Source organism: Lagopus muta, chromosome 1 (assembly GCF_023343835.1).
Source record: "Lagopus muta isolate bLagMut1 chromosome 1, bLagMut1 primary, whole genome shotgun sequence".
NCBI lineage: Eukaryota > Metazoa > Chordata > Aves > Galliformes > Phasianidae > Lagopus > Lagopus muta.
This window is the reverse complement of record NC_064433.1, coordinates 175,223,752-175,239,207: the sequence shown is the minus strand read 5'-3', so window position 1 is coordinate 175,239,207 and position 15,456 is coordinate 175,223,752. Positions and strand designations below refer to the sequence as shown.

Here is a 15,456-nt window from a genome sequence, read left to right as displayed (position 1 = left end):
TGTGGAGCTCAGTGCTGGATGCAGAGCTTCTCCGGCAGCTGCTATTAGGGAGACTAGGAAAAAGGATAATTCCCTGGTTCCTTAGGCCTTGTGTGGAGCAGAATCAGAATCCTTGGGGTTGGAAACAATCATCCAGTCCAACCTCAACTCATCCCCTGCACCACATCCCACATCCCTCAGTGCCACAGCTTCATGTGGAGGTGACTGCACCACCTCCCTGGGCAGCTGTGCCACTGCCTCTCTGCTGTTTCTGAGAATAAATTTTTCCTAATAATCAACCTGAGCCTGTCCTCCAAACTTCCACCCCATAGGGGCCCTTTTTGATACAATGCGTGCTGGCAAACGAGGAATTTTTAGTTTCAGGCTGCACTGAAGTAACAGTTATGCACCTCACAGCTGTGTGGGAGGCAGCACACAGAGCCCTGGTACCGTAATTAAATGATAAAGCAGCTTAAACAATGGACTGCACTGCCAGTTCAATTAAAAATAGCGCAGCGTACAGGTTTTATACCAAATGAACTCATTTTATCCGCTTCTCAAACACCGAGCTTTCAGATGATTGAGCGATGATGCCCACAGGCCATCACACGTTATTAAAATCACGCTTTTAGCGAGCCCCGTTTCCCGTTATACCGACACGAGAGCAGCAGGCCGCTCGCTCTCCAGCGATTCTCGAGGAGCAAGGCCGGCAGCTCGGGGCGCTGCCGCTTTAAGAGCGGAAGGTGGCGGTACCGCCATCCCGTGGTGCATTGCGGCGGGCGCGCGGAGGGAGCGTGCTCTGTGGCCGCCCGTTCTCTTGCCGCCGCCCTCGCGTTCGGAGGCGTTACGGGGCGCCATGTGGCGCTGAGGGCAACAGCTGCTCCTCGGGAGGACCCCGCAGCCCTGCCGGCACCCCGCCGCTGCCTGACGCCGTCTCTCGGCACCGCTCTGCCGCCGTTCCCGCCGCCGCCGCCATGTCTGCGGGTTTCTCCTTCGGCGCGGGCACCCTGGGCTCCGCGGCGGCCGCCGCCGCCGGAGCTGGAGGAGGAGGTGGGGGCGGTGGGTTCTCCTTCGGCACCACCGCGCCGAGGTAACGCGGCCTTTTCCCCCCGGCCCCCGTCGGCTGGCCCCTGTTGCCGGCCTCCCGGCCTGGCCCGCATGGGCCTCGGGGTGGGCGGGATGCGGGCAGGCGGGCAGCCTCGCGCTTGGGTCTGTCCGCGTTTTTCTGGCTGCAGCCCCGGCCCCGCCGACAGGACGGCCCTGGTGGCCGCGCGGCACCGCGTGCTGCGGCCCTTGGGCGCGGGGCTCCGTCCGGCCCTGTGCCCGCTGCGTTCGGGGAAACGGAGCGCCGCTGCTGTGCGCTGAGCTGCGCGGGGCTCTGCTGGCGGAGCTCTGTGAGTTATAGTTGAGTGCGAGGGCTGGTTTGTTCTTTTCCGTGTGTGTGCCTGTGGATGTGTGAGTGCATACCATTTCTTCTCATCTCCTTGTTGCTATGCTTCTGCTGAAGTTTAGGACTGTTACAGTGGAACTTTGGAGCTTTCTTAGTATTTTGGAGTTCTTCCCAAATCTGAACGTGCCAAAATAGTTGCTGAACCATAAGTGAGCTACTTAGGACGTTAATCTGGAATGGGTATGTTTCAGAATGCCCGCCCCGAAGCATTGGTAGGAATTAGCAGCAGGAAGGGGATGGGGGATCTTCGTAGAATCCTTTGAGTTCTATCACCTTTAAGGCTCCCTTTCATTATCTGAGAGCGTCTTCTGGAGGTTGGTGGCACTGCCTGTGGTAAGGGGGCTGGACCTTGATGATCCTTGGGGTCCTGTCCAACCCAAGGCATGCTGTGATTCTGGGTTTAAAGGGCCTTATTGCTGTTTGGAACCACTTATGGGAGAGGCAAGGCTTCAGTGTCTCTTCTGATGCCTTAGTTGTCCTGTCGTCATAGATTCATGATGTATTTCTGCATATTCTTTCCTCTACAATAAAGCTTTTGTTGGCTTTGTTAAGAATTTTTTCAAGTTTCTTTTGTCCCATACCTGTTTAATACTGAGTTCCTATGAGTAAAACAAGACAGTCCAAAATTTTTTTATTCCAAGCCATTATTTTAATTGTACTGTTATAATTGAGAACTTTTTTTGTCTGGTTGATGGAGTTAGTACAAACTTCCTGTAGCACTTAAATGTATTTATAGGTGTTTATTTTTTTTGCTATTTTATCTTGCTTTTTTATCTGTTTAAAAAAATAAAATAAGCATATAACAGGTGCTAATTAATAGTAAAGATGTGCTTGGCATTTTTATTCGTAACTTTATTTCTACAGGTAGGCTGAGTCTTCAGGGCTATTGGTCAGGGAGCATCGCAGAAGCCTTTTTACTGTTGGGTGGTAAATGAAAGAATCTTAAGCATCCCTATGGGGTGGTTTACTTGAAAATGTGTTTAAGACTTGAGGAAGAAGCTGATTCTCTTCTCTGCAGGGCTGAAGGGCAATATTGCCAGGTGCTGGGGGAAAGGGGGGTTTTGTTCTGTTTTCTAATCATAGGTATTACTGATCACAGTGATCAGTCACAGTTTATATTCTTGTGTCTTAAGGAGTATGGTATGGCAGGCCGTGTAATTCCTGTGTTAAATCTCTAGCAGTTCCAATGCTTTATCTATCAGTGTATTCCATATCCAGCTTTAGCCCGGTACGGTGCTTTGTGAGGCATCCTGATGTGGGTGACAATCCGGCCTATGCCAGGGGTTGGAGCTGGATGGACTGGAAGGTCCCTGCCAGTCTAAGCCATTCTATGACTTGTTTTAGCTCCAAAGTCTGAGTTTTCCTTTGGAGCCACCATGTCAAAGTGATGCCTTCCATCTATGGGCAGGTAGTAAATAATCCTTGTGGTCCATGCTTTCCTGTGCTGCCATTGGTTTGCCTCTATGTTTTGGTTTAGTTAAACTTTGTGTATTTTTAAATTTCTCTGTATTTACTGTTGTGTTTGGTTTTCATTTTCCCCATAATGCTGAGCTGTATCAGTTGCACCTTAGCTTTCTTCTACTGGAATGCAGGGACTAGGAAAAAAAATCATAGAAAAATCATCCTTTTCTGTAGTAGGAAAAGATGAGAAACAAGCTCTTAGCCAGTGAGAGAAGCACAATGTTGTATATTCAGGTTGATAAACAATTAGGATGTGCTGCTACAGTTTGGCATCTTGAAATTCGAGAGGGAAAAAAAAGCTGAAGGCTTTGAAGCTGGACAATTATTTGTCTTTTGTCTTCCTCAACTTCTTGGCCTCTCTTTCCTGAGTTATTTACCTTTAAGGATGACTCGCATGTAGGTTTTGAACTTGAACCACTTTACAGGATCAGTTGTGTGGGTATTTCCAAGACCTAAAGTGTAGAAACCTGTGTCAGCCTTCTTAAGGATTAACTCTTGTGATTAATGTGTTGGGCACAGGATCGGTGCTTGTACCGAAAGAGAAGAGGTGAGGAAATAGAGGATATTAAACATCCAAAACTTAAAAGACTGTTAAGTTGAAGTCCAAACTGTGCTTTATTTCATTGCTACTGTTGTACTCTATGCCAGATGGCTCAGTTGAAAGAAACTTGTGTAGTTTATCAAGAGGTCTGCCTGTGGGAGCTGGAAGTTACTATAAAGAAATCATTCACATAGCTTTTCATCAATTAAGAACCAGAATTTTGTGATCTTAGATTAGTGTGGCTGCTAGTACCTGTCACTTCACAGGTTAGAGATGATCATCGTTATTGTATTCCCCATATGTTCTGTGCAGTAACCTAATGCATTCTGTGCAAAATGTAAGGCTTGTCCTGTGTTTGCCATAAGATTTCTATGGTGTGTAGCTACCCAAAATAAATAAATATTTTCCTTTTGATTGCTAGATTCTGAGTCTCTCCTTTCTTTCCTGTATCTTCCCAGTGAAAATAGCTCTGGGAGTTAATTTCTTTAATTGGATTGCACAATGTATTTTTGGAAAAGAATGTATTTGAAATGTAGATATGGGTCATCTGTGATTTGCATTTATGGGTAACAGTAGCAGTTTTGTTCCTGTTTCTTGCTAAGGCAGGACAAAGTTGTGCTGTTGGTGTGATGTGTCTGTATGCTTACTGCTTTGGAATGAAGTAGTGTGTGAGTTGAGGTTTCTGGTTAGACACATCTAGGAGTACTTTCAGTGTGCTTTGAGAAGATGTTCCTGTAGGTTTGTCATGTTTGCAATAGCACTTGTTCCTCTGTTCCAATAGTTCAGGGGAAATCATTAGGCAACTGACAGAGAAGTGCAAGTTTTTGGCTGTTCTAGCCATATGTAACAGTTCAGCCAAGTATTCAGCAGGTGCTGGACTCTGAGTCACAGCAGCTGTGGCTTCCAGGTAGCCGTACAAGTGAGGAAGGTGGATTCCTCTTTGGTTGGCGTGAGCTCTGACCATCCTGGTCAGCTGTGTTCTGTCAACTCACAGAGGTGAAGTGTGGGAAACAGAAATAAGGGGGGTTGGACTTTTTCCTTTTAAGAAATAATAAATGTTAACAGCCTTATTTTGTAATAGCTCTACAGGAGGACTTAATTTTGGAACTCTGGGTTCTTCCACTGCTACGGCAACCACATCAGCTCCTTCAGTGGGATTTGGGAGCGGGCTTTTTGGATCAAAACCAGCCACTGGCTTTACGCTGGGAGGCACCAGTACAGGTAGGAAAACACTTGTACAGCAGATGTATGAAACGGTGAAGGAATGTATCATATGCACACAAAAACAGGGTTATCATAATGTTTGCTCATAGTCACTCAGATCTGTAGCTCAGAATGTTATGTCACATTGTTAATAAATAAATTTGAAAAACAATTTAATTGAACTGTGAAATAAGTTAGTAAGAAGCATGTAGTACCAATGATGCAGAAACATAAATACAGCTACTAGAAGCTGTAACAAGGCATATGTATAAATTGTGCCATCATCTGAATCCTGATTATTATTGCGTGTATATATTTTGCAACTGACCTCCTATTCCAAGAGACTCAAAACTATGATTTGAGATTGAGATGTGTTTTGGTCTGAAAAATACTTAAATCAATGTGAAATTGTTGGTGTTGACGGTCTTGCAATAGTGAGTTTACTTGTATTGCCAACATTAATGAAAATAATAAATTGACTTTTTTTTAGGTCCGTAGTTAAGTCTATAGTCCTCTAAAAATTGGTGTATAAAGTAATGAACCTTTTCAGTCTTGAGTTGTTTTCCAGTAATTGTGCACAAAGAGGAATTTTATTTTGGCCTCAGTATATTGGGACAGTACCTTTTTCTTCATCTATCTGAATAAATAGATCGGTTCTTAGAGATACCACTGTTAGAAACGAATTCATCAGTAGGCCAAAATCCTGTCCTGCTCTGCTGGGACCATTTCGTCTTGGCTCTTTGCATCATTTCTTTGATCTTCTAATTGTTTAAAGTCTGAAATTGCATGGCTCTGTGTTCTCCACCCCAAATATCCACTGGGGCAGTCATCCTAAGCTAAGACACAGCATTTCACAAAAATCTTGTAATCCTTTTCATTGTATTATAAATAAATTATAAATCCATTTTATGTATTGTCAGATGGCTGAAAAAATACTTGATAGAATTATCAGTCTTCATGTTGTAGTGTGCCTTCAATTATTTGAAATTTAGTATTGATATGTTACATCAGCTTCACTGTTAATGGATTCTTGTAAAAATACATTGTTTGCTTTAAAGGCTTTATTTTAAAGGCTTTATACTTTGATTTGTGTAGCTGGGAATTACAAATAGTGGTTTTGGTGTGGCAGTTACTTTGCTTTCAAGATGTTACATGTAGTGAAACAACACACCAGAATAAATATTTATGATTGTTAATAACATAACTGCTTTGTGGTCCTCACTGTTCTTACTCTATTTTTCTTCTTAAAGCAGGAACAGCAACAACCATTGCTCCAGCACTGACTCTGGGTAAGGACCTCATTTGGATGTTAATGATGTACAGGCAGAGAAGAAGTTGTTCAGTTCTTATAATGTAGAAGGTTAACATGTGTGCAAGCTTTTTGCTCACTGTTAACTGCAGTCTGTAGTGTTAAGGTAGTGAGCCAGAGTGCAGCTAAAGGGTTATTCCATTGCTGTTCAACAGTAAAAGTAGTCACAATGAGGTTAGGCCTGCATTTAAATCCCCTGATGAGTTCCATCATTCAGCAGAGAAGTGGAGTCTGTTAGCAAAGAATTCTTAAGATAGAATTTCTTTCTGTCATGAACTTTGAGAGAACAGATCTGTTTGCTGATTCCCTCTAGTAGAAGAGTAAAGAGGTTTGAACTGGGAAGGGATATTAAGAATATGTTTCTCTGATGTATATGTAATAACTTTTTCAGCCATCATTAGAATTACAGGAATATGTGGGTGTTTTTATTGTTATTGAAACACCAGCAACTGAGCTTGTGTAATTAGAAGTGTTTGGGTCAGGGTGGTGGTGGTAGTGCTACAGGACAGACTGGTGTCCTAGAGCTTTGGAAGCTGTGCTAATTGGGAGGAAGTGGTACTGAAGAAGTAAATGAAGTGGATGGGAGAGGAGAGGAGCAGCTAAGCCAGAATATGCGTAATCATATATGGCAGTGCTGTGCATGTGAATAGTAATTCTTTTCTGTGGTTGAATGAAATGTCATTGGAAACAGATACACAGCACTTACTGAGAATAGTGTTTTTCTGATGCTTGTTATTGTGATGTTCTAGAACAGAAGGCATATTCTTACTGTGAAGTTGGCAGGAAGTAGAAGCTTTGTTTAACTTTGCAAGTGTTCAAAAGCAGAGTTGGAGGGAGTAACATGTCAACACATTTTTCTTGTTTGCAAATTGAAAGGGTACCTGTTCTCATGCCGATATGCACGTCCAGTGGAGAATTTAGTCTGTATTTTGGACACTATAGTTCCATCCACCAATAGTAGTTTTTTTCAGCCAGATCTGTTTGGTGGAAGTTCTTTTACACTTTTAAATTACCTTTTGATGTAATCTATACTCATAGATTGTTTGAAATTCTGGAGGAAACATACTTTTGAAATGTATCTGAAGATGCTATGGAAATATTTTATTGGCTGCAATTGGTCTCATGCAGTGATGCTAGTGACAGCTAAACAGATATAACTTAGAAGATAAGGTTAAATACTCATTCTCAAACAAAATATCCACAAATGATAATTATTTTGGGAATTTCTTTTAGGCACACCTGCTACCACATCAGCAGCTACCACAGGCTTTAGTTTAGGCTTCAACAAACCTGCAGGTTCAGCCACACCGTTTGCTTTATCTATTACTTCTACCTCAGCAAGTGGCCTGTCACTATCTTCTGCTCTTACATCAACTCCTGCAGCAGGTAGGAAAATGTTTTGTTTCGTTTTCACAACATAACTATTCTAAAACAGTGCTATGTTCTATTTTATTCTAGTACTTACGTGTTTTTGTGGTATTTCAGTAAGAAGGCTCATTGGATTTTTCTAGCTCTAAGTTTGAGGAGCCCAATGCAGGCCATCTTTACGTTTATTTAGAGCACAATATAGCCTGTAATTTAGGCAGCCTGTTATCCAGGTCATTAGGAGGGTAGCAACAGCTGATTTGTCATGTTCTATAGCTGAAAAATGTCTACCTGGTGTAGGCAGCATGAAATAGTTAACTAAAAGTGTAAGTGAGATATTTTTTTTCCTGTGTAGTTCTCTTACTGTCCAACGCTTTCCATCATGCTACAACTCACATAAACTGCATCATACATGATGATAATTAAGACCAGAGGGTTTTGTTTTGTTTTTTTTTACCCCAGGAGCCTACACGGTTTAAACACGGTTTTGTGTCTTCTGTGTTCTGTCACTTTATGCCAGTGGTCCTTCTCTGCTTCTGCCCTTTTCTGCCAAAGCTGAGATACTTAATTCCAGAACAATGAGATGTCTGTCTTATTTTTTTTCAATCTGACTCATGTGACTCATAGAATGGTCTGAGTTGGAAGGGACCTTTAAGGTCATTTAGTTCCAACTCCCCTGCCTTAGGAAGGGGCACCCCCTACTAGACCAGGTTGCTCAAAGCCCTATTCAGCCTGGCCTTGAATGCCTCCATAGAGGGAGCATTCTTTCTGGCAGCTCTCTGGGCAACCTGTTTCAGTGTCTCACCACCCTCACAGTGAAGAATTTCTTCCTATATGTCTAGTCTAAATCTACCTTCTTCCAGTTTAAAACCACTTCCCCTCATCCTGTCTCTACATGCCTTTATAAAAAGTCCCTTCCAGCTTTCCTGTAGGCCCCTTCAAGTACTGGAACATTGCTATAAGGTCTCTTCAGATCCTTTTCTTCTCCAGGCTGAACAGCTCTGGCTCTCTCAGCCTGTCCTCGTAAGGGAGGTGCTCCAGCTCTCTGATCACCTTCATGGCCCTCCCCTGGATCTGTTCCAACAGCTCTATTCATTGTGTTGGAGGCTCCAGTACAGGATACGGTACTCCAGGTGGAGTCTCAGGAGAGCAGAGTAGAGGGGCAGAATTGCCTTTTTCAACCTGCTGGTCACACTTCTCTTGCTGCAACCCAGGATGCAGTCAGCCTTCTGGGCTGTGAGCACACACTGCTGACTCATGTTGAGTCTCTCATCAGTCGACACCCCCAAATCCTCCTGAGGACTGCTCTCAAGCCATTCTCCACTCAAACTGTATCTGTGCTTAGGATTGCCCTGACCCAGTTGCAGCACCTTGCACTTGGAAGTGAAGTGCTTTAATGTTTAACACAAACATTTTGGCATTTAAAAGGTCAGTAGTAGTTGTTAGATCCATTGTGCTGTAAAATCGGTGTGAAGTTCCAGATTATCTAGCATTCTGGGTAGCTCTCAGAATTTTGCTACAGTTGCAGATAAACTAATGAAGCTTATGATATTGTGAAACAAAGTCACATATGGTTTGAAAGTCTCTGGTAGAAAGTCACAGAGAAAAAAACAATAGCTGAGTTTATTATTGAGTTACTACAAGGATTATTTCTTTATTTCAGACTTTCTGTAGATGACTTTGAATGCAGTGTCTACATGAAGCTTGTTTTTTATTGTTGGGTTTTTTTCCTCTGCAGGTACTACTGGCTTTACCTTAAATTTAGGTGGAACAACTGCGCCAACTACAACTGCCTCCACAGGCCTGTCCTTGGGAGGGACCCTAGCAGGTTTAGGAGGTTCACTCTTCCAGAATACAAGCACAGCAGCAACAGGTAAAAGTTGATTTGTTTTTTCCTTTTCCTGCCTCAAAATTTTGTGATTGTGTAGTTGTATTAAATTATGATCTAAGATTTTATATAAAGTAAATCTTAATGCCATGAAAGTCATTTTTAAGCATCACTATTTGAAACTGTTGCTATTTGTAGAAAATAATCTGAAGTCCTTAGCTTCTTCCTAATGTTTAAACCTGTTTGTTCTTTAATGAAAATACAAGAAAAATCTTTGTAATAATTGACTCAAGGAAGCTGACTGTAAATGAGAGAGGGTGGTGTTGTCTTAATATCTTATTCAAGTTGATTGCTCCTTACATTGGTGGTTTTTAGTCTGAATAAAACCTTTGACTTAGTATTATCCTTTCAGTTATTTACTGACTTCCTGTCTTTGAGTTCTAGAAGAAAAATATGTAGTGTTGGGAACATGCTGCTCTTAAACAGAATGAAACAGAAAGGTGTTGACAATCCTGATGATGTTACCTATCTATTTCAAAAATATTGTAAGGAAATTACATTAAAAACCATATACAGTTGTATGAAACTTGATAAAATCTGTTTTTCTTTGTGCTTTTTAATCCAAATGCAGTAAATGGACTCTGAAATTGCAAGCAAGGTAGTCTGGGGTTTTAGTTTAAAGTAAACTACTTTTTAAATGCAGAAATTCTGTTTGTGTTTCTTAAAAGGACTTGGGCAGAATGCTTTGAGCCTTACTTTGGGGACAACTGCAGCTCCTTCCAGTACTGCTAATGAAGGTCTTGGAGGCATTGATTTTAGTAGTTCTTCAGATAAAAAGAGTAAGTTTGTTTTTAAAACACTTAAAACTGATAACGTATGCAGTAATTTATTGACAAAGTATCTGAGTGCAACAGATTGAGGACAGCACTGTTTCACTGTTAGGAATGCGGCCTTCCTGGAATAAAAGACTCAGGGCTGGTTGTTGAAAAGTCATGGCAGATTTCCTAACAGTTGCATCGGCTGGCCGCTAGATGGGGGAACAGTGCGATGTTTAAGAAATGCATTGTAAATACAGAAAGTGCTCACTGGAAAACAGTTTTCTCCAGCAGTAGCAGTTCTTAGACTTGTGGAGTGGAGATAGCTTTTTTTTTTTTTCTCTCTCTCTCCTCCTCTTCAAAACCTACAGAATAAAAATGTCCTGTTCACCTGTTATTCTTCACCACAAATTCTTTCTAGTGCTGGGGATCTGTTACCCTCCATTAGGTTGTTGACACTAGTTATTAAACCTAAGTCTGAGGTAGGTCCAATGTACTTAAATAAGGGAAAAGTGAGTATTGACAGGTGGTTGTTGACTTACTTGCCTTGATTTTATACATCTAAAGCATCTTAACTAAAGTTGATTATGAAATGCCTATTTTCTCTGGGGAATCGAAACTGTTAATTTAATATCTTTATTTCATTAAAGAGCAAATTATAAAACTTCTGAAATCAGGTATTCTGAAAACTAATAGAAGCTTCATGAAACCATCTTTACGAAGGACTGTGAGTTGTGGAAACGCAGAGCCTTGTGCTTGCATGTTGGCTTTCTAAACTGGAGTGCTCAGCATGATGCTGACTTTCTCTTTTTTTACTTTATTATTGAAAGTGATGAAAAAGCTCCAATTCTTAGGTTCTCATGGAGTTTCCATTACTGTGATATTAGGATTGCACAACTCTTCCATAACGTACAAGTATCTTAAAATATGACCTAGAGAACCACAGACTACTTCAGCATTGTTTTTCTCAGTTCTTTGGATGTAATCCCGAAGGAGCTGATTACCAACTTCCTGCTGTGTACTGAATCTGGGTTGGTGGGTGTGGGTGTGTGTGGCTGTTGCTGTCAGGAGGATGAGTGAAGAGATTTCTAAACTAAGCAGTAGAAAATGCTGAAGGGGACTGCTTGAGTTTTCAATTACAAAAATTCAGAATTTAATTTAGAATTTCTTGTAACAGGTAGTAGTGACCTAAGAAGCCTTGACAAATGTTTCTATTTCTGCAGTACTGCTTATTTCTTGATGGTACAGTTGCCTGTAGGACTACATGAGAAACTGCAATAAGAAAGGTTTGAGAGTGTTGGTTTTATGGCTTGAACCTTTTTTCCTTCCTGAAGAAAAGGAAGGAAGAGATGTGGCTACTAAAAAGAAGTACTTGTGAGATTACTGTCCATGGAGTTCCAGGACACATGGGCACCTTTATGCTGTCTTCTGGAATTTGCTACAGTATGTTTTTCGACTTGAGACTGAGGAGTGGCTGCCTAGTATTTCTTTATAGTTGGCTGCTGGGAGTTATTCTTGTATGTCAGTTTTTCTTGTGTGTGATCAAAAAAAGTGAGCATATGGTCAGACAAGTAGTTAGGTATGATTTCAAATCTGTCCTTCACTTTGTAGGTACTGTTCAGACGAAGTTTAGCTAGAAAAATTAGTGACTGAGAACGCAGATTAAACTTGCTTTACTACCTAGGCTGTCAGCTGAGAAAGGAGTCTGAATTCTGGTATTTGTTTGGGTCATCTTTTTTTTTTCTTCCCAGTTTTGTGCAGCTTCTGTTTGGTTGTTGGTTTTGTTTAGGTTGAGTGGAGGAGGAATGGGACATTGGTTGATTCTTGTTTGTTCATTTTGCAGGTGTAGGGAATAGGTATGAGACCCTGGGTTCTGGTACTGGATGACAGAGTGCAGATCTAAGCAATTACTTCTTTTCAAACAAGCGGCTTCTCCTGGCAGGAGCACTGGCTTGTGCAGCTTAAGTTTTGGTGTTCACATGACCTTCGTGGCTACCTTCTAGTTTGATGATGCTGTGAGGATTTGAATGGCAACCAGTCTGAGCAACCTTACTAGCAATCTGCTCTGATATAAGGTGCAACTTCTGTCCATGGCTGTGACTAGAAGTACTGATGGCTTGCCTGTTCATGTGATACTGCTTTTAGCTCCTTTCTGTGTAGTTCAAGAGAAGTGTTTGGCATCTTAGTTTTCTAATCTAGATGTGCAGATGTGTAGTTTGGAGTCTATAAATGATAGATAAGCAGTAACACCTTTGGTTCTGTGAAATCACATTTATTCCTGAACAATGTGCAATAGTAGAGCTCTTAAGAAAATCCAGCAAGCTTAAGCAGGGATGGATTTCTTATGTAATTGCAGTAGCTTGTGCATTTGAAGGGACTTGTAAGGTGACACAAGATGTTTTACGTTAATTTTTGTGCCAAGAGATTAACACCTGAACGCGTGAGTCATTGTTCTTGAAGAGAGACTTATCTCTGAAGGAGAACAAATGAAAACCTTTCTCCTTATATGCTGTATTTATCAAGAAAATCGATCAGATTGCAATAATCATTTCTTAATGGAAAATCTTATTAAAGTTTTTGTCAATTTTTCTACGTGTTTTCTCATCTGCCATTTTTATTTTCTAGGTGACAAAACGGGAACAAGACCAGAGTAAGTGTTCAGATTCTTTGCATTCAGTATCTTAAGCTTAGCTGTTTTCGATATGCTGCCTCTTCTACTACTTTAATCTTTGAAAAGGCTTAAATAAATAACCAGTTCTTGTGATATGGGTCACTTAATAATGGTGGTTCATCCTTTTGAAGCGTTGCATTTGAGCAAATTGCAATGCCTACCGCCCTGCTGCTTTGTACTTGAAACTGGTCACATAGACTGAAAAATGGTTTCTGTAAATTATGTGCAGTATTTACACCATGGTGTTAGATACTCTCATAGTATCAGGCTATTAATTAATTCAAATCATTCTTAGATGGATGCAGCATGCATGCAACAGGTGCAAAGTTGAGTGATTGGTCACTTGAAAGTTTTCATGGTACTTCATAATCATGTAAAAATGCTTGACAGTATTGAAGCACCATCTAAACATGCATTGTTTCTTGTAGAGACAGCAAAGCACTAAAGGATGAAAATCTACCTCCAGTAATCTGCCAAGATGTAGAAAATCTACAGTAAGTAGTGTTTATTTATGACAGTGGTGTTGCTAAGTACTGTATTCTGTTAACACTCTGTAACAACAGCGTAGAAAGCAGTAGAGAACAAAGCAGACTGTGCAGGATGACTTATTAGCCTGAGGCTGGCAGGAGATTAATGATGGAAGCAGAGTAGGTGAATAATTCTAGTAGCTGATGTCCCAGCTTTTGCCACTTCAGTTTTCAGTCCTGTTTCCACAAACAGGCGTGTCCAAGAAACACACTTCTAGAAGCTGATCCAGCCCTCCCTGGGAGCATTAAGCTTCTTGCATGTGTGTAATAAGTATCAAATTCTGTTTGCATGTACACTATTGATCTTGCATAGCATGAAGAGAACTGCAAGCTAGCCTTGATTCAGGCAGGAAAGAGGCAAGTTATACAGCCTCTGACTAGACTATGTTTTAGAGTATTTGTGAGTTCAATGTAGAAATTACTTTATGTACTTTTAGGTATATATAAATTGTAGTTTAGCTATCAGGTGCAGTGTAAAATGTTTATACAGTTACTATTAAAGTCTTGTGCTTTTTGCTGATTTACAGTATTAGCATATTAAGAGTTAATGTTACTCTGCATTTTACTATTCTGTACCTGGTTTTTGGGAAAATTAACTTCATTACTATTTGAATAGTGCAACTAAAGTAAACACTTCAGTACTTTAGGTTGAGTACGTTATTTTCTTTCCCACCACTTCCTTTTTTTTTTTTCCCCCTTCTCTAGGAAATTTGTGAAAGAACAAAAACAAGTTCAGGAAGAAATTAGTAGAATGTCATCTAAAGCAATGCTTAAAGTACAGGAAGATATAAAAGCTCTGAAACAGCTTCTGTCTGTAGTTGCCAGTGGATTACAAAGAAACACTCTTAATATTGACAAGCTGAAAATGGAAACTGCGCAGGTATCGCATTTTTTTCTTAAGTAGAGTTTGAATGTTTGCTGTGGGATATATACTCTTCTATCAGTCAAGTTAAGGTGTCAAAACTCCAAATTGAAGCAGTTGTAAACAAAGTGAGAAGTTGAATCCCTTCTGATCTTCTTGAAATTACTGGAGGTGGCGACTGACTGAAATCTGTGATGCCAGTATTTTCAGCTAAGTGTAACAGCAAGGAGAGCTTTATTCAGGAAAGCACTACACTTACATAGGCAACAGAAGGGAATAGGCACCCACTCTAGTTTGATTTCAGTTGTACATTCAACTGCTAGTGAAGGTTTTTTTGCAGTCACGTGCTGAGCAGTGGAAATGCAAGTATGTTTTCTCATCACTTAAAAAATAAATTAAAAATATTAGGGATAAAGTGTCTAGTTATGTCCAGTATTTATTTAATGAAGAAGTCAGCTCTATCCACTGGTCCTTGTATTAACTGTCTAACAAGCATGAGCTCAAGTTTTGATTCAAGTGCTTTTGAAGTTAAGCTCGGTGTCATTCGTTCTTTCATCTGGCTTGTTCTGAACTGCTTGCTTTGTCTATAAGTGTATTTCATTCTAAAATGAAAATATGTTCCTAAATTTTGAAAGGAAATACTCTGTAGTTGTGCTTTGGTAATTATTTGCTGTGAAAGCAAAAAACTTGTTAGTAATACTCTCTTATTTCTTTATGATTAATAATAAAACTAGGCACTGAGAAATGATTAATGATAGTATTATTAGAAAGTATTAAAGAGAATGTCTAGTCTAATCCTCTGCTTAAAAGATCTTTTCCATAGGAAAAGAAGCATTATCACACTACTAAGCCTTTTTTAAAGGCAAAATAGCCCTTTTTGTTATTTTTTAGGCGTGTTACTTTCTTGCATTTGACTGTTGTTGTTGTTGTTGTTTTTTTCCCCCTTAGTCTTTACTTCAGATAGCCTGTTAATTTGTTACAACAGAATGCAAACCTTACCTGTGACAGTCTCTGCCCATAGCAGGAGGGTTGGACTAGATGATATTTAAAGAACTAGATGATCAGCAAGCTTTCAGGGTGCACTGCTGCCTGTTTCTTGTCTAAACATATTTTGGTATTTGCAGTTCTTCAACCTCATGACAATCTGTTCTCTGAAGAATTTCTGGTCATATTCTATCATAGTTTTAACTGACAGAATGTTTTCTTCCCATGTTTGTGGATTAACTGAAGAATTGTAGTTATTTTTCTTTTGAACACTTAATTCAGAACCTTACGTTTTATTAATTTTCCTCATTTATTTAGGAGCTAAAGAATGCAGAAATAGCATTAAGAACACAGAAAACTCCTCCTGGTCTCCAGCATGAAAACACAGCCCCAGCAGAGTGAGTTACTGTTGCTTATAAAAAAAAAAAAAAAAAAAAAAAAAAAAAAAAAAAAAGGCAATA

At 40.4% G+C, this 15,456-nt stretch overlaps 1 protein-coding gene across 3 annotated transcripts in view; it reads left to right on the top strand.

The window, feature by feature from the left end:
• The first annotated feature begins 723 nt into the window (after positions 1-723).
• The window catches only part of NUP58 (nucleoporin 58), a 36,769-nt gene continuing 22,036 nt past the window's right edge, over positions 724-15,456 (top strand). For 2 of the 3 annotated variants that reach the window (XM_048933683.1, XM_048933681.1), the window contains exons 1-10: positions 724-1,069; positions 4,513-4,652; positions 5,885-5,923; positions 7,177-7,329; positions 9,047-9,181; positions 9,865-9,975; positions 12,577-12,601; positions 13,051-13,116; positions 13,855-14,029; positions 15,314-15,393. In XM_048933683.1, coding sequence (XP_048789640.1) covers positions 954-1,069; positions 4,513-4,652; positions 5,885-5,923; positions 7,177-7,329; positions 9,047-9,181; positions 9,865-9,975; positions 12,577-12,601; positions 13,051-13,116; positions 13,855-14,029; positions 15,314-15,393 — 1,040 coding nt within the window. In that variant the 5' untranslated portion in view covers positions 724-953. The remainder of the gene's footprint in view (positions 1,070-4,512; positions 4,653-5,884; positions 5,924-7,176; positions 7,330-9,046; positions 9,182-9,864; positions 9,976-12,576; positions 12,602-13,050; positions 13,117-13,854; positions 14,030-15,313; positions 15,394-15,456) is intronic. The other variant, XM_048933682.1, reaches the window with a different exon arrangement.